The sequence below is a fragment of the Pristiophorus japonicus genome, chromosome 10 (genome assembly GCF_044704955.1).
Source record: "Pristiophorus japonicus isolate sPriJap1 chromosome 10, sPriJap1.hap1, whole genome shotgun sequence".
NCBI classification, from domain to species: domain Eukaryota; kingdom Metazoa; phylum Chordata; class Chondrichthyes; family Pristiophoridae; genus Pristiophorus; species Pristiophorus japonicus.
In genome coordinates this window covers 135,946,501-135,968,147 of record NC_091986.1, presented here as the reverse complement: position 1 = coordinate 135,968,147, position 21,647 = coordinate 135,946,501, and the positions used below count along the sequence as shown (strand labels likewise).

The window sequence follows — 21,647 nt, the reverse complement described above, 5'->3', positions numbered from 1 at the left end:
TTTCCTTTACCTCCTCTCCCAAACACTTCTAACATGTTTTTTTAAAGATAAATAACTCCATATTCAAACTGACTGATTAAAGACCAGTATTTTTTGATAAGGTTAATTTATGTTCTCAAAAATAAGGCAAACCAATGGCTTGGAAAAATCATGTAAATCCATTCGGACAGAAGCAGAGGCTTGTTGTATTACGCATTTTGGAGACTCCTTAAAATACAGAAAACAGATACAGGACAAACATCCAAACTCAACACGAGACTTAAGCGTGATTAAAAGCTTACCTATTTCTGATAACATACAAATCAGACACTAATTGGATTTCATTTATAAATTCATAACGTTGTTTTATCCTACATCATACTTTCAGAATTAAAAAAAATAAACGTTGAATATTTAAGCCTAAAACGACATTAAATATTAAAGTGTAACTTAATGATATGGCAATGAATTTATGGTTCATAAATAAATGCTCTATATACATCTTAAACAGACTAACGCTTTTCTGCAAAAAAAGAGGTACTGTCATTGTACATCAGACACATGAGCCACAAAATCGTTTGACTCTAACAAATTTATTTCTTGAATCATCTCTTACGGAATCACTACTCAAATTAAATTACAATCAAATTATCACATCAAAAGATACCCTTATTACCTAACAACTGTCCATTTTATCAACGCATTTATTTGTGCTCGTTTTGAAAACATCTAATACAAGATCTGGGGAAAAATAAATTACCGTTTTGCAGCAGTTCATAGGTATTCTGAATAAAATATTAAAAGAAGTCAATTTTGATGAAAATATAAAGTAAATATTTTTAGATCAGTAACTGATCTACTGACTCTATATTGCCGTCTTTGAAAAGTCTATATTGAAACCTACCAAGAACACTGCTTGGAAATGGCAGTTTTATACAGTCGCATCCACAGCACCCATTCATTCAACTTGGCAATGGTTTAGAAGAGGATAAGTTCAGTAAGTGCAGCTGCAGATGGTGGAGTGTTTTTTTTTCTTTTTCTTTTTATTAAAAAATGCTTCTACTCCAATCGGCTGGAGATGAAATTAGAAAACATTCGGGCGAAGGTTTTTTTTGTGGGGGGGGGGGGGGGTGGGGGGGAATGAAGTCGAACACAACATAATGAACCAATCATCAAAGCCACATCTGGGACGATTTCTCGCCCAAATCCCCAGTCTTTCTTTTGTCTTGTCTTTTCCAACAAGCCTCGCTGCTGAAAGTTCCATCTGTCATTATTTCTGGATCAACCCATTTCATTTTTTTTGCCTTCAAATTTCCTCTGCCTTGCAGGTTTAATGTTGTTCTGAAGTTTTGCGTTTTTAAGACCCCCTTCTACTGGTCTTTTTTAGTCAGTACGGATTACCTCCTTTTCTTCTGCAGATTGCCCTGCTTTACATAAGGGACAGTCTTCAGTATTTCAAATAACAGAATTTTTTGTTTCAGTGTTGTCTATGCACCTGATAGAGCTAAGAAAAATAAGCCGCTGGATGTACACCAGGCACCTTCCAGTCAACCAGCGTCCACGGCCGAGCTCACTGGACCACATCTGAAATGATTTTATAAACCAGTCCTTCTGAAACAGCAGGCACATGTAGACACACTTATCAGGAAATATCTGGGGTCCACCTGCCGATCACCACAAGCCAAGGGCGTCAGATATTTTTAAAATATTTTTTAAAAAAAGAAGACATCTGCAGTTTTGGTGCACTCATTCTATGCAATCGCCAGCCTCACAATCACAGTAGAAAACCTGCTATCATTGCGATAGTCCTGATCTTGTTGATTTCGTTTTGTCCTTAAAAAAACAGTCTAAACAGTCTACGTTTGCTGTTTTGCTTTCACTGAACGGCGGTTTGTAGTCCGTGGTGAGAGGGCGGTGTGTCGGCGTTTACATTGCCGACCTGTGAGTACACATCGTCCGTCTGCTGCACTCCTCCCGGCGGCGTCATGCGTTTCTCTTTCTGCCTCCGATTGCAGAACCAAACCCGGACAACTTCTTTTTCCAACTGAAGGCTGTCTGCCAGGGCGGTGATCTCCTGCGCCGAGGGTTTGGGACATTTTAAGAAATGGCTCTCCAGCGCTCCTTTGACGCTCACCTCGATGGAGGTGCGCTTCTTTCTCTTCCTCCCCTGAGCCGCTATTTTGTCGATACTGGTGGGGCTGCCGGTCGACGAGTCGGCCTCCTCCAGCCACTTGTTCAGCAGGGGCTTGAGTTTGCACATATTTTTAAAGCTCAGTTGCAACGCCTCGAACCGGCAGATGGTCGTCTGGGAGAATACGTTGCCGTAGAGGGTGCCCAGCGCCAAGCCCACGTCGGCCTGGGTGAAGCCCAGCTTGATCCTCCTCTGCTTGAACTGCTTGGCGAATTGCTCCAGGTCGTCCGAGGTCGGCGTGTCCTCGTCCGAGTGGTCGTGACTGTGGTGCTGCTGCCCGTGGTCCACCAGCTCCGGCGTGTCCCTCAGCCCCGGGTGCAAGCTCTGCCCTCCCGCCTGGCTCAGCATGCCGTTGACGGTGAAGCCGGGCTGCGAGTAGATGAGCGGCTGCACGGCCGAGCCCATGGAGGGCATGTGAGCCGTGGTGGTCGCCCCCCAGGCGGTCGGGTGGCCGCCGTGAGACGGCTGGTGAGGAGGCAGGTGAGGCGGGCGGTGGTGATGGAGGGGAGCCGCTCCCGTGTGCAGTTCATCCCGGCCCACGACCTGCACCGACGGCTTGACGTCCTGTTGCTGCTGCTGCTGCTGCTGACCCAAGGGGCTGCCGGACATGGCCGAGGACCAGGGCGAGCCGGCATCGGTGTGCGGCAGCGCCGTCACCCACTGGTGTGCATGGCTGAGCATGTGGCCGTTGCTGGCGATGGCCCCCTGCATGAAGTCGCTTTGCACCATTTTCGAGGGATCCCGGTACGTGGTCGCCTGCTGCATGCCGCCTGAGTCGCTGTGCACGATAGAGTTGGATGACAGGATGCTATTGCTCGGCAGGTAGGGATTGGACGTCGCTGTCGCCATGGCTTTTTCCCCTCTCTTGTCCTTGTTTTTTTGTTTTTTTTTGTAGCAGTAGTTGTTTGATTGCCAGAGATAAATAAAAAAATACAGTGGGTTGCTTTTGTTTTTTTTAAGTTCCTCTTTTTGTGTTGCTTTTTCTCTCTCTTTTTTGGTTGTTGTTGCTGAGAGTTTTGTTGTTGTGTGTGGGATGCTGGTGGTGGTGCTGGGACTTGGGAAAGCTGCTGTTTGACAGTTCCCTTCTCACATAGCTAGTGTTTACCTCGGCCGCCGCGCCGCGCTCTCCCCGCGCACCACAGAGAAAAGGAGGAAGTTCAGCCAGAGGCTCCCGCTGATTGGCTACCCGCTGAGTGATTGACGCGTTCCGACTGCGAGACTCGGGCGCGCGGCTTCCTTCCGGCGGTTCCGATTGGCTGGTTTTTAATTAGGGGAATGTCGTTGTTGCGAGGGTGGGGGGATGCGACCAAGCAGAAAAGCTGCAAACAGCCAGCGTTGGTGAATCAAGAGAATAGATTCCAAAAAAGTAACAACCAAAACAAGGACAAGTTGACCATTCCTGAGGGAGTGAAGAAAAATAAATAAACTTAGTCCTGAATATGCAAGCGAATAAGTTGTGTGTCTATGAGAGTAAGAAATACAACCGACTCATTTCGCATTGGAAACATAACTGTTCAAATCTGCCAGTTTTCGTCTTAACCAATTCACTCAGACCTGCAAAATTAAACTCCGTTTAATGCACGATCTTTGTGTGAGGTTCAAAATTTGAGTAGGACCACGTTAACATGCACAGGATTTTAAAAAATACACATTTCTTGGTCTTAGTAAACTTGTTATGGAACTGATCTGAAGCCTAAGACTGATTGAACCCTCAAACCGTGCGAATTCTTCTTTTCTAGGCTGCTAAAGAGTTTATGGATGTAACACAGATCTCATTTAAATCTCAGATCTCCAGGTGCAGACGCTGAATAGTCTGTGCCAGAGCCCCAACAGCATGTTTTCCTTTCCAACAGATTTTCCTTGGACCACTCTCAAACCGAGTCTCGTGGTTTTGTTTACACTGAATGGGGAGTATAGGAGCGGTGCCATGGGGCCTTCTTTCATTAATATACAGTGAGGATTTTGTCTAAATTACTGCTACGAAATTTCACAGTGCACGCATTTAAAGGCGTCTCAGGTGGACCGATGAAACGTGAACACGCCGCCGAAAAGAACTACATTTCTCCCCATTAAAAAAGCCTAAAGGTCAATGGTAAAGATGTAAAAGACCTAAAATATATTTTATCTTAAAAAAAACATCTTCTATATCTTGTTTCCCCAGCAAGAAAAAAGTAAAACATCAGAGAGCAATTTGTACTGATTTACATTTGCATAAATTTTCATATATTTTGGTGAAAATAATAGACTAGTGAGCGCCGGGCTCAGTGGAGCCAGTACAAGGGTGCATCTTAGCGAGGATCGACGAGGAGCAGTTCGGAGCGAAGGTAAAAAGCAAAGCAAATATTCCAAATATACGAAACTTTTCAACACTGTTTACGGTTTAAACAGCGAACAGCCCATTGGTAAGTCTGCCTTCTTATCTCAATAGGCTTCATAAACAGCTTCAGTTGGATTTTACGAGTTGGGGCATTTGAGGACGGAAGCGTCGGGCTCGATTTTTTTGTGCTAAATTTTGTTAAATCGATCTGCTGTTCTGCGCTTCACCATTACTGTCGAGGAAATAGACAAGTAGAGAGCACTGGGCAAGGTCACGATGAATAGGAGATTCTAGCATTAATTAGGTCGCGAAAACACTTGAAAAGATCGCACAGAAATAAACGTGCACACTGGAGCAGATCGTGCAACGCTACCACAGACACTAGAAACGAGCCCTCTGGTTCTTGGAAGTCTGTCCACAGCATCACGATCAATCACAACTAACGAGAACTTGGCTGAGTTCTCCGGAAAGGTGGGTGCGAGCGTCCCGCTCAGGCACAAACAGGCCGCCATCCCCCCACATTAAAAGCATCTTCTGCAACTTTCTTCCCTTTGATTACAAAAGGTAAAACTCGGTGCACACCGGAAGCATTTCGATTGTCAAGGTCAAGTGTAAAAAAAATCTTCCAAATATGACATTTCATACCTCCTCCGCAGCTCCCGTCTTTAAATCCAGGCACTTCATATTATTGATTCCAAAAAAAGATTCGCGTAGTGACGAATGGAATTAATTTGAATGTCAAGCTTACTTAAATACACACACACACATTTGTATGTATACGCGCACACGTGTGCGTGTGTATGATTATAAGATATAACCGTGCATAGTTTTACACCGTTTTCAACTTTGATATCGTATTTTATGTCCATTTTCACGGCGCGATTGATTTTTATAAACATTGATGTCTTTACCTTGTAAAGTGTTTGTGTATATATGCTGCCATGAAAGCCTTTATTTGATTCTGTCCTTTCACTATTTTCTATATTTCATTATATAATGAAATATAAAAACTCAAAATATGCATCTTGTCGAAGAAATTTTGAATGATTTGTAACAAAAATCGAATTTTTAAAGGAGTATTTTTTTTTACATTGTTACATCTCACACACAGTCTGTCCTTTATTTTTTTTTCACACACGCACACAATTCCTTCTCCATCAAACACATATACAGTCCTTTCTGTTTCACACACATTTTCCCTCTCTCTCACACACAGACACACACACATTTTTCACTCATACCTTCCTTACTTCCTTCCCTCTGTGCCCCTTTGGAACAGATGCCATGTAGAGCTGCTCCCCGAAGATCATTTGTTTTCTTGACGGGGTGCATTTCTGCGCACAGCATTTTCGTTGCCATAGAGAACCAAATAAAAGGAAAGAACAGTAGTCACATTAACCTATATGTTTGTGCACTCGGGTTTAGATAAAGGACTCCATTTCAGCCAGGAAGAACGCTCGGGACCCCACGTCAGTATATAGAGCTCTCTATATAGTCCCAATAAAGGTAGCCGTCTTCTGTCCCAATTCTGACATTTTAAAACATATAGCTTATTTTTTTTATCTGAGCGCCGTTAATTTTGTAAGACGCGGGGTCTGGAGCATACAATGCAAATTTGGGGAGTTTGAAAGACGCTGCTTTTGCACGCTGTGGGCGGTAGGGAGCACTGTCGTGCGGGGAAAGATACAGCATAGCGCAGAAAAATGAACGGAGTAATGAAAAGAAGGAAGGGAAAAGTAGAGAGGGCACAGAATCAGTTTATAAAACCGGGCGGAAGATGTTGCGTTAAAAAAAAAGTCGTAATAACAACCATAGATGTTAAAATGAATGTAATAGGCGTGACTCCCAGCCTCTAACTTTAATTATAAACTGTCTCTGTCACTTCTGTATGAAGTTTTAGTGATTAAAAAAAAGTCATTCATTATTTTATGTTCCACGATATAAAAGTATACGTAACGGAATTAAAGTAACAGATATTGACATTACATGGGAGGAGGGGGGGGGGGTTATATTTGAAATTGCATCTGTTGTTGAGCACAGGGTTGTTAAAGCAGAAAAGCAGGTGGGAGTATTAGCGACAAATGTGTATCACTCGCCCTTCACTTGGACACTTCCATGCAACAGCCTGTGACGAATAACCTGCTGGGACTGCAGGCCAATAGTTCAGCAATAGTCTCCTCAATTGTTTTTGTTCTTGCTTTGAAAGTGAAATATATATATTTTTTTATCCGTGTTGTTACTACTGACCCACCTCAGTTGTGTCATGAAGTTTTAAGGTGAGGAAAAGTATCAATTTTTTTTCTACACAACCCCTACTCCTTTGTAACTGTGAGCTTGAATATTAAAGAAACATAGACCGTCCCCCAAGAGTTAAGATGCGTGTTGAAGTGGACTTTCTGATGTTCTGCTAGAGAGTAGTTAACAAAATATGGCGGTGGTTTTGTGAAAAATCTCATTTCCAACCTTAATTTCGATACGAGAAGCAAGCCCATGGCCAGAAGCTCCTTTCACTTTGAGAGATGAAAACCAGGTAAAGTGTTGTTAAATCTGCAGCCTTGGAGGAGTCTGAGTAATTGATAAAGGTTTACTGACAATGTGACTTCCACTGAATTAAATGTTCAAATCAAAACACTGATATAACACGAGGAATTGAAGAAATGGCACGTGAAGTGTGTTAATTGTGAGGAAAAGGGTGAAGATCAGCTTGAGGTAGGAACTATTTAAAGGCCTGGCGATGTATAAAGAGGCGAGATTCTGCCCCTCCAAAAATCGGCTATCTTTTCTGGGGCCGTTCATTAATTGCAGGATCTCTTCCTATTGCTCAGACTGTAACCATGCATGCATCTGCCAGAATCTGACTGCGTCACATTTTTTTCAAAGAAAGGTTAAAGATTTTCTTCTAGTCTGAGAATGTTTGCATAATTTTATAAATGGCAACTAGTTTACTACATTAGAAGAAGGCTCAATTTTTTTAAAGTTTTTCACGACGTCGAGTAGAAACATCATAGAATCAAACTAATCCCAAGCTATGGGTAAGCCGTTTAGAGGTTCCCACGGACGCTTGACTATGCATCATTAACTACTGAAGATGAAAAATACGTTCCCAAAAACACACACACAGACATTTCCAAATGATATAATTTCTATTGTTTCCGGGCCGTCTTATCTTCGCTACTGTTCCCTTTTAACATGTTCTCATTCCAACAGTCTGACCTTACGGGCGCAGTCTACACTGGGAATGGTTTGGTTATCTATATTAGCATCGCTAATTATTACTTGTTGGCGGAGGAAAAGTTAAAGAAGGACTCAGCTCCTGCAACGTGTTTGCATGACTCTACATTTAGTGGAGTGAGATATTACAAAGCAAAAGAGCGCCCTGTTTCTGTTCATTAATGCACAGATTGTTTAAAATTAAGTTGTATTCAGCATTATTTTAAGGTGCAAATTTGTGTTACATTTACTGCTGCAGTTCCTGACTGCATAACGGATGACCATTTAAACGAACCTATTGCTTGGCAGTGAGCATCTTGCAATAACCTATTTATATTCTCGTCTTGTTGAGGTCACCGTGTAGGGAAGTAATAGTGCTTTATCAGGGGGCACTTCAATATATTTTGCAATTGCACATATTAAGATTTAAAGGTAAACAATTCAATCACTACAGGGTAATTTGTGGCAAGTGTAAATTATGACAAACTTTTTTTTTGAATCTGCAGCTTTTCATAGCTTTAATTGACGGCCAGTGACTGGGAAACAAATCAAACAACGGAACAGTGTTTTCTACGTAGCAGCTCAACACAAAAGTGCACTTTGGAAAAGTAAGTGTTGAAACGTCAGTATGTAAAATATTTCCGCTGTTTTCGGGACTTGCTAAGAAATATTGCTACACAGATGTACTTGTTGATTCACTAACCGTGTATTTAAGCTAAATACCGGTTTACATTGACTACCAACTATTGCGACAAACAAGTTTATTATAATTTTATCATCTGGCAGTAGATATGATTCGAATATTAAAACAGTTGATCACGTACTCCATATATGTTATGTTTCAGGTTATGGGCAAGTTTCATGGCAAATATGTTGATAAGATATAAAACTACAGTAAACAAATTGTGAAACCTTGTGAATCATTTTCAAACGGTGTAAGTAGTTATTGAACGCTTATTAGGCGCTACACTAGAAGCTTATTATACTGAATCAACATTATTGCGTACTGTGCTGTGTTTTGAATGGTTTTATTTGTAAAAGTTGTACTTAGAATTTTTAGAAAATAAAGTACTAAATAGGCAAACAGATTTTCTCTTCATGTGATATAACCTGTACTATTAGTGACAGCCCAGATGTCTCCTGAATATCAATACATCATATTTTATTAATTGCTAGGCTGGGAACTGTGCATCAGTTATCGGCATAACAGGCACACAGATATCCATCTCATTGCATTTTATAGAGGCTTTACGGGGGAGGGGGGGGGGGGGCTCCTCTCTCCCCCGCCACCCCCCAGCCATTCCCCATCGTTTTGGGTTTTAATCTTAAACGAGATAAGACCAAATCAAACACGAACATGAACGGTGTAGCCGCGAAGTCTTTTTGAAAGATATATTTTGGTGTCAAATAATAAATGATTAGGACTGCGAATGGTCGGCACAGACTTGGATCTTAGCAGTTCGATTTTAAATTAGATTGCTGTTATTTTAGTGCGATATGGCCACGGGTTATGACTTATATAGCAGTGAATACTTAACATATTAAAAGGGAATAAATATGGATTGCAAAAGGTATGTTCCCATTTGCTATGTATATCACAGAAAAACGTGAATGTTATTTTGAAGAATGGGGTTCTGGTTGTAGATTGCAATAGCTACTTCACAGTGTGACTGCTCCGGGTGCTTTGTTGTGCACTGGTATCATGTTAGAATATGCTTATCATTCATCCCTGTTTCTTGGCCGTATTTGTACTGCTTTTGTATTAGGGGTTACATACGATGATGGTAGAATCCGCATAGCATCTATCCGGGGACATATTTCAATTGTTTCAAGATCAGGATGTGTATGTCACCTACTCTGTATTATGTCTCCCAGAGGCCCTGTGCATTTTATATAGTTTGAATTACATCTGTGTGTACGATGCCTCTCTCCGAGCCAGTAACGGCGTGTAATAGTTCTAGCTCAATAGCAATGCTGTTCTTTTGGTGTTTTATACACAGTTTCTGGTTTCTTGTAGGTGAGTGTGCCCATTAATTGGTTTTAATACCTTACATCGATTTGATATTGGAAGGTGCATATTACCTGCCATGTGACGTTTTATTTGATGCAATCGTGACATTGGAATATACACATTATTCTTGTATAAATAAGCTTTTTACAGCGGTTGCAAGGTTCTTTGGCGTGTATTATTGTTCCAGATATTCAAATGTATCCGTGTTTCAACGCAGCCTGGGTGGAATTTCTAACACACATTAAAGTCAACGAGTCTTTTTGTCGCTGTTTTCTGTTAGTTGACATCGGTTCAGTGTAAGCGTGCGGTTAGAGATTACATGTAGCCCGCTGTCAGAGCCTGGGTGCAGATCGCAGCAGTTGCAGCCCTCGTGACTGCTCTTTTACTTCTTATTGTTATAATACGCGCCTCCGCGAGTGGGTGCGGATTGTAATAGTTGCACTCGGCGTGGCCGCTCTGTTTTTGTTTGTCAAACAGGGCTCGTCCCCTGGGATCTGGGCATGTGGCGTATCCCTGCCTAGGATTACATTAATCAAAGCATTATTTCCCGAGGGATTCCCACACACAAATGATAGTAAATCCTAATAAAATTGGATTGCTGAGAAATGGAGAGCCCAAGTAACCTGTTCTCTTAAGATAAACCCTAAAACCAAATTATCTCGATCTTGGACCTCCCCCGAACTTCACTACATCCACACCAAACTATAACTACAACCGTGACAGAGGGAGATTTTACATCATAATGGACGATTGCAAACATATCGGGCTTGTCAGGCCAATGTGCAGCACTCCAACATCCAATGACTTCAAACACGAGCCAGGGCAAGTACTGGGAGCTGCAGCTGCCGAATATCGGCTACGGTGACAGAAGAGTGGAGCCTTCCAGCAAAACCAGGGCAGGAAAAGGGTCGGAGGAGGGGGGATGCACTGAGTTGCAATTATTGTGATACAGAGCAAGAGAAGCACTTACAAACAGTACGGAAAATCTAAATCACTGGAACCAAGGTTAGAGCATCCTGACTGCGTTACATACCAGCCTCTGACTCCAACGATACAAATCTACATAAAATAGTCTGAGAGCTGGCCAAACAGTAAACCAATGCAAGTGTAACCTGGGCAGATGATACCGAGAGTCTGCGATATCAGAGAGATTCATATCTTCGCATGCTCTCGAGGGGAAATGTTGGATATGCATATATGGTGTTCAAAATAAATCAACGCATCGCCGAAATGAGTGGCAGATTGCAGTGTCAACGTAGAATGAAACTAAAATAAATAGCAGCAGGGTTAAAAAAGAGCGAGCAAACACAAGTGCGTACCAGTAGTCCGTGTGGCATCAGAACATTGAACCATAACCAAACTGGTTTATAGGAGAAAAACAAAATACGGCAGATGATGGAAATTTGAAATAAAACAGGAAATGCTGGGAAAACTCAGCAGATCAAGCAGCATCTCTGGAGCGAGGAAGGTAGGGTTAACATTTCAGGTCGATGACCTTTAGTCAGCAAGGTTAATTGGAGAAAGCTGGGAAATAAGGTACTTTTTTATATATATTGAGGGGCGATTGCCTCATCCAGTACTCCTCTGCAGTGCGGAATCAAATTACCACTTTGATTTCAACACTGTGGAGATATGAGGAGGATGCGTGCAAGGTGGCACATTTAGGGGAGAAGGACGCGAGGAAAGTTCAAAGGAACACTGACCTTAGGAGTGTCTATAAAGTGGATGAATACAATAAAGGTCACACTGGAGGTTACACCGGAGAGAAATAGGGAGGTTGGACACTAGACCAAGAAAGCGAACTAGGGGGCAGGTTGTGTGGGAAATGGTTGGATGAGCCTCCTCAGAGAGGACAACAATATTCAAGTCTTGGAGATTACTCCAATTTTAAAACTTAATCCCTTTGTAGACCATTTAAGTGATATTTTGAAGGTTGAATTGCCCCGATTTTATTTAGTCTGATTTTATATGCACATGCATTCACAAATAGAAATGGTACAGTAGTGTAATGGTTATATTACTGGTCTAGTAATCCAGAGAATGTGCATTCAAATACCACCATGGCAGTTTGAGAATTTAAACTCAGTTAAAAAATCTGGAAATAAAAAGCAGATATGAGTAAAAATGACCATGAAGCAATGTCGTAAAAACTCAACTGTTCATTAATGTTCTTTAGGGAAGGAAACCTGCTGCCTTTACCTGATCTGCCTATATGTGACTCCTGTCTCACACCAACGTGGTTGACTCTTAACTTTCCTCTGAAGTGGCCTTGCAAGCCATTCAGTTTCTAGGGATGTGCCAGCGACACTGACATCTCATGAAAGAATGAAAGAAAACACATATATTCACACACATGTGCAATTATTTATAAACATACACCACACACTCATATGCACACTAACACTTCTCCACATATTAATGCACACACATGCCCATATAACTCATGTACAAGTAATAACAGCCACATGCACACATTCATAATCATATGCATGTGACTGTTGGAACTTGTATAAAAACACAACATTTTCACATACACAAACTCTCACAAGAACTAACAGTTACACCGTCACAGGCAAACATGTATACACAACTACAAGTATAAATAACCACATAAAATATTCATATATCCCATACAAACTATAAAACTAGCATGCACAAACACACATACATGCCCACACACACTTATCAAGAAATAATAACACTCTCTACACAAAAACACAGGCACAAATATCCTTATATAGGCACTAACAACACTCTCCAACATGCACACATATCCATATCCACAGACATGTATTAACAATCTCCAAACACTAAAAGAAATTTACAAATATCCACTTCCCTCATATACAAGCACTGATAATCACATGTATAAACATTCATAGATAGGCAATCATTTTTCATTTATTTACCCTCATTTGCATACAAACCCTAAATTATACATATACACTCAATAAACAGATACTGTCACAGACAGAAATATCCATTTGCAAAAATACATACTTCTCACAAGATTTAACATGACCGTATATATATTCTCCCTCAATAGCATAGAACCCTGAAATGTATACATAAATGTCATAGATAAAGAAACATTGAAGTAACACAATTGTTTATAGATACAAACACTCAAAGACAAAGCCACATCACTCTTATGCATACCAACCCTTATAAAAAAATAGAAAAACACACACACATACAAACAGAAAAAAAATGTTTACCACAGAAACAGTTGTATGTACGTACAAACACCTTTACACAAGTACTCATACACATACAAGTACACATAGTCATACAGTCTCATGCTACACAAATATACTATACATTTCTACACCTATATATATATATATACACACATATTCATATACATGCATGCATGTTTAGAAAATGCTCTCATAGGAGCACACATCTGCACAGAAACACTTGTGTACACTCCTCACATAAGCAGTTTCACACGAATAACCCGCACATGAAACACTCTTAGAGATGCAGTGACTCCCTCATATATATAGACATAGAAAAATAATGTTTCAAACCAATGGCCACACTAATGCTCATAGAAACACACTGACCCTCACACACACAGAACATTGACCTACACACAAACTGCTTTTGTACTGCTATTATTTTAGCTGGATTCTGGAAGACCAGTGTCCATGAACCAGTTCTCAGTATTTACTAAATTCAAATCCCTTATCCCAGGAGCAGATTTGTAAATCAATTTCAACTGTCCACCACTGGGATAAGGCAGCTAGAAACACACATACATATGCAAATACTTTATTATTGCAAAATATGTAAGCACTCCGTGCACATGCACTTGTACATGCAAGCATATGGTTACACAGAGAAATCCTTATTCACACTTCCTATACATCCATCGAAATATTCCATGGTACAGAGAATTTGGGTCTCCTAGAATCCTAACTAAAACAGTGTACCTATAAAACCATCTATTATTAAACATGCTCAGATAAAGAAACATTTACACATATAGAAACACATTTTACACAAATAAAAAGACACAGCTGTACTGATATTCATACATAACATTGGTCTTCCTTTCATACACAACACTGACACAGAAAAAAACACACTCATATACACTTACAAGCACATTCTCCCACAGATCATCTATCACAGCAAGAAACACTCTCACATGTATTCTCAGACAAGTGTGCATAGACCAGTGCACATATTTTCTCATTTTATAATACTTTCAATTAGTCCAAACACCCAGGAACACACTTACATAAATGTCATCATACACAAGCACACATATGTAAACAGTCAAACACATACAAACATATGCACATAGAAACCCATACCCACACTTACTGCACACACTCACAGAAATATTCAATGGCATACAGACACACACACAAACTCCAACATAAATACATTGTTTCCTTCAACACAAAACTACACACATAAATACATTGTCACTCAGTAATATGTTCTGCCTACACAATTTAGGTTGGGTGTAAATTTACACCTGCTTGAAACTGGTTTAAATGCACTGAAACTTGCATTCCCAGGTCATATGCATGGCGGTGCAGAGTTATGTTAATGAGCTAAGTGGGGGTTAGATGGGTTGTGCAAATGATTGAGGAAATTTATGTATAATGATGGTTCAGCGAATCCAGAATAAATCAGTTGTGGGAAAATTTCCTCTGAAGAAATGCACATCGCTGCTCTTACTCTATAGTTATAGTTACACTGAAACTTTCCAGGAAATTCCAGGCCTGTGTGTTTGCATATGTGTCTGTTTAGGATTGAATGTGTGATAGTATGTGACTGTATGTGTCTGCCTATGCACATCTGTTTATGCATATGTGTGATTTACATGTGCAATCATGTATATATATGTGAGATGATAGCTTGAAAACTATTGTGAGTGATACAGGATCATGTTAAATTACACAATGCTATTTTAAGAGATGTTCACCCATTTAAAATATACCATACATTAATTATTCATATAAAATTGCTCACAGTAATGTCTATCTATGCTTATGTATGTGTGTGACTGTGAGACTATTGTATGTGTATGTGTGTGTGACTATGTATGGGCAGTTATGTATTTGTCTTATATGATTCGTTTTTAATGCTTCTAGATGGTGCATCTTCATACTTAAATATTTTCTTCCATTGTATGTGCAAGAATGATTCAGATAGTTTTGTACATCATACTACGTGCTTTGTGTAACAGAGGTAAGACTCATGAGTGATGTGATTTGTACATTCATACTTTGTTCCCAACAATGTCCTTGTGTGTTGTACCTTTATATGTTATTTAGATATTTGTTAAACATGTGCCTTTAGGTTTTAGTTAGTGTTTACAAGTGCTTTGTGCTGTTTTTGTTTCATCTTTGTCAGTTTCAATTCGGGATGTGATTTCTTTTGTGTCTGTGAGTAGTTTATCCAGGTCTGAAAAATAAAGACTTAAATTTATATAGCGCTTTTCACGATCACCAGACATCCCAAAGCACTTTACAGACAATGAAGTACTATTTTTTGAAGTGTAGTCACTGTTGTAATGTTGGAAACATTATGGGATTTATTTTGCCCCTACCCAGTCTTCACCGGGTAGGGGCTAATACAGTCAGAGTCTACTTATCGGCTTTTCCGCCTGGTGACATTTAATTTTGTCGAGTTTGAAGTTGGCTGAGGCTCCTGCTTCGGACAGACGGGGGCCTAATTAAAATCTAAAAATCTAAAAGACAGCATTTTAACTTCAGCACAAGGGAGACCCACAAGGTGCCAACCCTGAAAACCAAATCATGGCGGAAGTCGTGGTGGCCAGAAGAGCTCAAGGTAAATTAAAATGTTTTATTTTACTGTGGAGTCCTTGTGGGCTAGCAAGAGCAGGAGTGCTGCCCCCCAAGCACCAGCCTTACATCTCCCTCCCCCAACCATCATCAGCTCGGCAACCGGCTTCTGTCCCAATTCCCGATCCCTCCTGCTGGCTTTGGGCAGGAGACTGAGTTAAAAAAATTAAATATGGCCCAGCAGGTATAATCAATAAGACCTCGTTTCCTTCATAATGTCCGGGTACGCAGCCCGGGTCAGGACCACCCACGCACTGATCCTGCCCAGAGTTAAAATTGGTTGTTTAACTTATGCAGTTAATTTTTTGTGCAGAGGTGGTTCTTTACTGCAATGGGATGCATGATATTTATGAATGCATGTCTCCACAGAAATCATTGAAAATACACTGGTACTAATTTTAATACAGTTCTTAAATGAGAGCGGAGTATTTCTTTAAAGAGCAAAGTATAATTTTGAGGAGGAAACCCACTCGACTGCATTTAGGAACTTTAGGAGGCATTTATATAAAGAAAGAAAGACTTGCATTTATATAGTGTCTTTCATGACCACCGGACATCTCAAAGCGCTTTACAGCCAATGAAGCACTTTTGGACTGTAATCACTGTTATAATGTGGGAATCTTTATGGTAACTTTAGGGTTGCTGTGAAAATGTTCTGCTTTGCAGTAACATAAAAGTGATACCTAAGCGCTGATTTTAACTTGGGGCGGGAATCAGACCAGCGCAGCCAAGGTGGGTGGTAAACCTCATGTTGACAGTGTGACACCTGGCAGATTTGAACTCCAGGGACTCATCTGCATGCCCCCGGTCAGTTTCCCATCCAGAACCATCAAGAAGTGACAAGTGGCCATCCGGTGGGGGTGCAATGCCAGGCTGCAGGAGTCCATCACCAGGAAACATAGAAACATAGAAAATAGGTGCAGGAGTAGGCCATTCGGCCCTTCTAGCCTGCACCGCCATTCAATGAGTTCATGGCTGAACATGCAACTTCAGTACCCCATTCCTGCTTTCTCGCCATACCCCTTGATCCCCCTAGTAGTAAGGACTTCATCTAATTCCTTTTTGAATATATTTAGTGAATTGGCCTCAACAACTTTCTGTGGTAGAGAATTCCACAGGTTCACCACTCTCTGGGTGAAGAAGTTTCTCCTCATCTCGGTCCTAAATGGCTTACCCCTTATCCTTAGACTGTGACCCCTGGTTCTGGACTTCCCCAGTCCCAGATGCTCAAGTAAGTTGCATGCAGATAGGGTGAGGGGAAGAGGGCGGTTGAGGAGTTGAGCCCAGGGCAGTGGAGGCCTAAACTTTTGTTGTGGGCCCCGGAGAAGCACTCACAAAGTAAAAAAAATTGAAAAGACTTAAAGGGAGAAATTTACCTCCTTTGTGCCTCCCATTAGTGCCTCTGGGGGGCAATAACAGGCGTTACCGGCTTTGCGACCAGGAACGGCGAGAGTACTGATGCTCGTGAAATTAACGTCAAGATTTGTGGTGGTGGTAATCCCTAGCGCCACAAACACCTACCCCCGGAAATCCTGATGTCATTGTGCTGCGCATCACCCCAGTGGCGCCCCGGACCCGAACTTTACTTCCGTCTCCTTCAGCATCGCTGGGCAACAACACCGACAACTGCAGGATGCATTGTTTAGGGAGGCCATCTGCTTGAGGAGCGGTATTTAAAGATAAGGCCGCTTGTGTCCGTCAGTTTTTTTCATTTACCCCATAGATTTTATTTTGAACATCTTGATATGTCACGATTGATCAGCCCTGCATTCTGTTAGAGTGCTTGGGGCTGATCATTACAGATCACGCTACCATTGGCGATAAGGGACATCATTGAAATGCAGCAATGGCCCTTCCCTTTAAGGGAGGGAAGGAGCCTCCGTTCCGTGCAGCGCTGAACCGCTACCACCTCTCTTGCCGGCTTTAACGCTCCAAGGGAAGTGGTAGCGCTTGATTTAACGCTCCACTTCCTTCCTGGATGCTAAACCAAAAGTTCACATCAGAGTCCCTCGCGTAGCATCCGGGCAACTGCAAAAGTTATTGTCCCCATCGGGGCACTACGCAAATTCTCCCACTTCACTGAGCTTCTTCTGGCCTGACTCCACTTCCCACTAGGTTGATTCGGCGGGAAAGCCACAACACCTTCCCTCCTCAAGTCATTGGTTAAAATAACAATTGAGCCCCGGATGTTATCGGAGCCCGCTCTGCATATTTAAAGAAGGACCCCACTTGTTTCCAGTATGTGTCCTTCTCACTTGCTCAGAAGAGCAGGTTAAATTTTGAAGCCTGCGGGAAGAGCACTTGACATCAACAGGATTTCCCCCAGGCAATTTTAACTGCTCACCTGGCAAGTAGAGTTAAAATCACTCCTTATAACTCACCAGTTAAGTCCCAAACTGAACCTGGAAGGGAGTTGTGTAAGACCCTTGGAAGAGGCTGCCACATGCTGCCTGGATTTGACACACCATGGAGTATAACTCCACTGTGGTGTCAAACCGGTTTTAAAAAGTTCTCAAGCTTCCTTGGAAATCTTGGGCACTTTATAAATTTACTCAAAACTTAAATAAATGTATTGAGATTGCAAGATGCTTATATTCCTCTCAGGCCAATAGCTAAAATATAAATCTCCTCTTTGTTTCTCACCCAGGTACTCTGAGTCCAAATCGTTTCAGTCATACTGAAGGGATCAGCAGAGTAGGAACTAACCAGTGATCCTTGTGAGTGGTAAGAGGGATCATATACCTTAACAAAAGGCCATCAGTGTGGGATTTCTGTTTATGAAGCTAACCTTCTAAATGCAATCACAAATATAATTTTAAAATAAGTTTGTTTTTCTGGATGAGGATAAGTTAATATTTTCAAAGTTGATACTTGGAGCAGTCAACATTTATACCAAATGCCCTATAAGAAACCCCTTGCCTGGCACTGTTAAAACAAAAGGATGAGCCACAGTCATGCAGCGAATAATGGCGAAAAACCAAGGAAGGTCTGCCAGAGGGCCTCGATGGATGAGGGCCCAATACTTCCTCTATTCGTCTAACTTTACTCAACAATGAGGTGCAAGTTTTGCTGCTTTGTTTTAGTTTCTACAGAAACTCCTTTAAAGAAACGTGTGGAGTCAGGGGATAAGTAGCAGAATGGATAGCAAGCTAGCTAAAAACAGAGAGTAGGGGTTAAAGGCAGTTATTCAGACTGGCAAAGGGTGGGAAGTGATGATCCACAAGGATCAGTATCGGTGTACTGTCATTCATCATTTACAGAAACAATTTAGACTCGGGAATCGGAAGTACAATTTCAAAATTTGTAGACAACATCAAATTGGGGGATTAATACAGAGGAAAACTGCGACAAAATACAGGAAGACATCAGAAAAGTTACAGAATAGGCATGTAATTGGCAAATTAACTTCAATATGTGAACAAAGTATGAGGTGTTAAATTTTGGTAGGAAGAATACTCCTAAGTGTCAAAATTGGGCAGAGGAGCAGAGGGATACACAAGTCACTAAAGGTAGTGACGCAGATTAATAAGGACATAAAAAGCAACAAAGCACTGGAGTTAATTTTTAGAGGGATAGAATTGAAAAGCAGAGAAATTATGTTAAATTTGTATGGAACCTTAGTTAGATCACACTTGGAGTACTGTGAACAGTTTTGGTCTCCATATTATAAAAAGGATATAGAGGCACTTGAGAAGATGCAAAAAAGCATTTACCAGAACTGAGAGGTTCTACCTATCAGGAAAGATTGAACAGATTGAGGCTCTTTTTTTATAGAATAGAGAAGACTGATCTGATAGATATCTTAAAAACTTAAGAAATAAGAGCAAGAGTAGGCTATATGGCCCTTCGAGCCTGCTCCACCATTCAATAAGATCATGGCTGATCTTCGACCTCAACTCCACTTTCCCACCCGATCCCCATATCTCTTGATTCCTTTAGTACACAAAAATCTAGCAATCTCAGTCTTGAATATACTTGTTGGTGTTGAATATACTCAGCGACTGAGCATCCACAGCCCTCTGGGGTAGAGAATTCCAAATATTCACAACCTTCCGAGTGACAAAATTTCTCCTCGTCTCAGTCCTAAATGGCGGACCCCTTATCCTGAGATTATAACCTCTAGTTCTAGATCCTTCAGCCAGAGGAAACAACCTCTCAGCACTTACCCTGTCAAGCCCTCTCAGCATGTTATACGTTTCAATGAGATCACTTCTCATTCTTCTACACTCCAGAGAACATACACCCATTCTACTCAATCTCTCCTCATAGGACATCCCTCTCATCCAAGGAATCAATCTAGTGAACCTTCGTTGCACTCCGTCTAAAGTAAAGAGAGAAAAACTTACACAATACTCCTGGTGTGCTCCCAACAAAGTCCTGTACAATTGCAGCCAGACTTCCTTGCTCTTGTACTTCAACACCATTGCAATAAAAGCCAACATATAATTTTCCTTCCTAATTGCTTGCTGTACCTGCATGTTAATTTCTGTATTTCGTGTACAAGGGCCATCAAATCCCTCTGAATACAAATATTTACTAGTCTCTCAACTTAAAAAAATATTCTGCTATTCCATTCTTCCTACCAAAGTGGATAATTCCATAGTTCCCACATTATACTCCATTTTTCACCACCTTGCCCAATCATTTATCCAGTCTATATCCCTTTGCTAACTGTATTCATGAACTTAAGCTTATCCCAAACTCTGCTAACCATATCCTAGCTCAAACCAAGTCCCATTCACCCATCACCCCTATGCTCGCTGATCTACATTGGCACCCAGTTACATAATTAAGAGCCTCAATTTTAAAATTTGTATTCTTGTTTTCAATTCCCTCCATGGCCTAGCCCCTCTCCATCTCTGTAACCTCCTCCAGCCCTACAACCCTCTGAGATAACTGCACTCCTCCAATTGTGGCCTCTTGTGCATCCCCAATTTTAATCGCCACACCATTGGTGGCCTTGTCTTCAGCTGCCAAGGCCTTAAGCTCTGGAATTCCCTGCCTAAACCTCTCCACCTCTCTACCACTCTTTTGTCCTTTAAGGTGCTCCTTAAAACCTACCTCTTTGACCAAGCTTTTGGTCATCTGCTCTAATATCCCCTCATGTGGCTCAGTGTCAAATTTTGTTTGATAACGCTTTTGTGAAGCATCTTGGGATATTTTACTATGTTAAAGGCACTATATAAATGCAAGTTGTTGTTGTTGCAACCTCTTTGTGCCCGCCTCACGGTTTACTTTTCCACTTAGCTTTGTCAGCAAACTTGGATATATTACACTTGGTCCACTCATCTAAGTCATTGATATAAATTGCAAATAGCTGAGGCCCAAGCAGTAAGCCTTGTGGCTCCCTACTAGTTATACCCTGACATCCCAAAAATCACGAATTTATTCTTACTCTCTGTTTTCTGTCCATTAACCAATCCTCAATCCATGCTAATATATTACCCCCAATCCCATGAGCCCTGATGTTGTGTTGCACCTTATTGAATGCCTTCTGAAAATCCAAATATACTACATCTACTGGTTCCCCTCCATCTACCCTGCTATAACACTCTCAAAAAACTCTAATAGATTTGTCAAACATGATTTCCCTTTCATAAAACTGTGTTGACTCTGCCTAATCGTATTGTGATTTTACAAGTGCCCTGTTACCATTTATTTAATAATGGATTCCAGCATTTTCCCTACAACTGATGTCTGGTTAACTGGCCTATAGTTCCCTGTTTTCTCTCTCCCTCCTTTCTTCTTTCTTGGACAGCAGGGTTACATTTTCTACCTTCCAATCCACAAGGCACTTTTCTAGAATCTAGTATTGGAAGCAGGTCAGCTGTGAAATTTGAAATGATTGATAGTGGGTCAGCACCCCACTGTCAACCCACCTCCATGCTACTTTACCAGGTGTTGGGCCTGTCAGCACTGAACAGACCTGACACGCAGTGGCGGGGGAGGCAATTGAGGTGATTGTCAAAAGGCTATTAAACGTCATTTTGAGCTGTACTTACCATTTTTCACGAGATTCACCGTGTTCGGAATCACGTCAGGTAAGTAGGTTGGGTGTTCAATCAGTATCCGTTATTCTGAATACTTGACAGCAGCAACTGTGGTATAAAA

General features: G+C 41.3%; 1 protein-coding gene across 1 annotated transcript; it reads right to left on the bottom strand.

Moving 5' to 3' along the window:
• Window positions 1–1,855: 1,855 nt before the first annotated feature.
• pou3f3b (POU class 3 homeobox 3b) lies at window positions 1,856–3,019 on the bottom strand. Its single transcript, XM_070891494.1, has one exon. It carries the CDS (start codon window positions 3,017–3,019, stop codon window positions 1,856–1,858), a length of 1,164 nt encoding a protein of 387 aa, XP_070747595.1.
• Window positions 3,020–21,647: the final 18,628 nt, after the last annotated feature.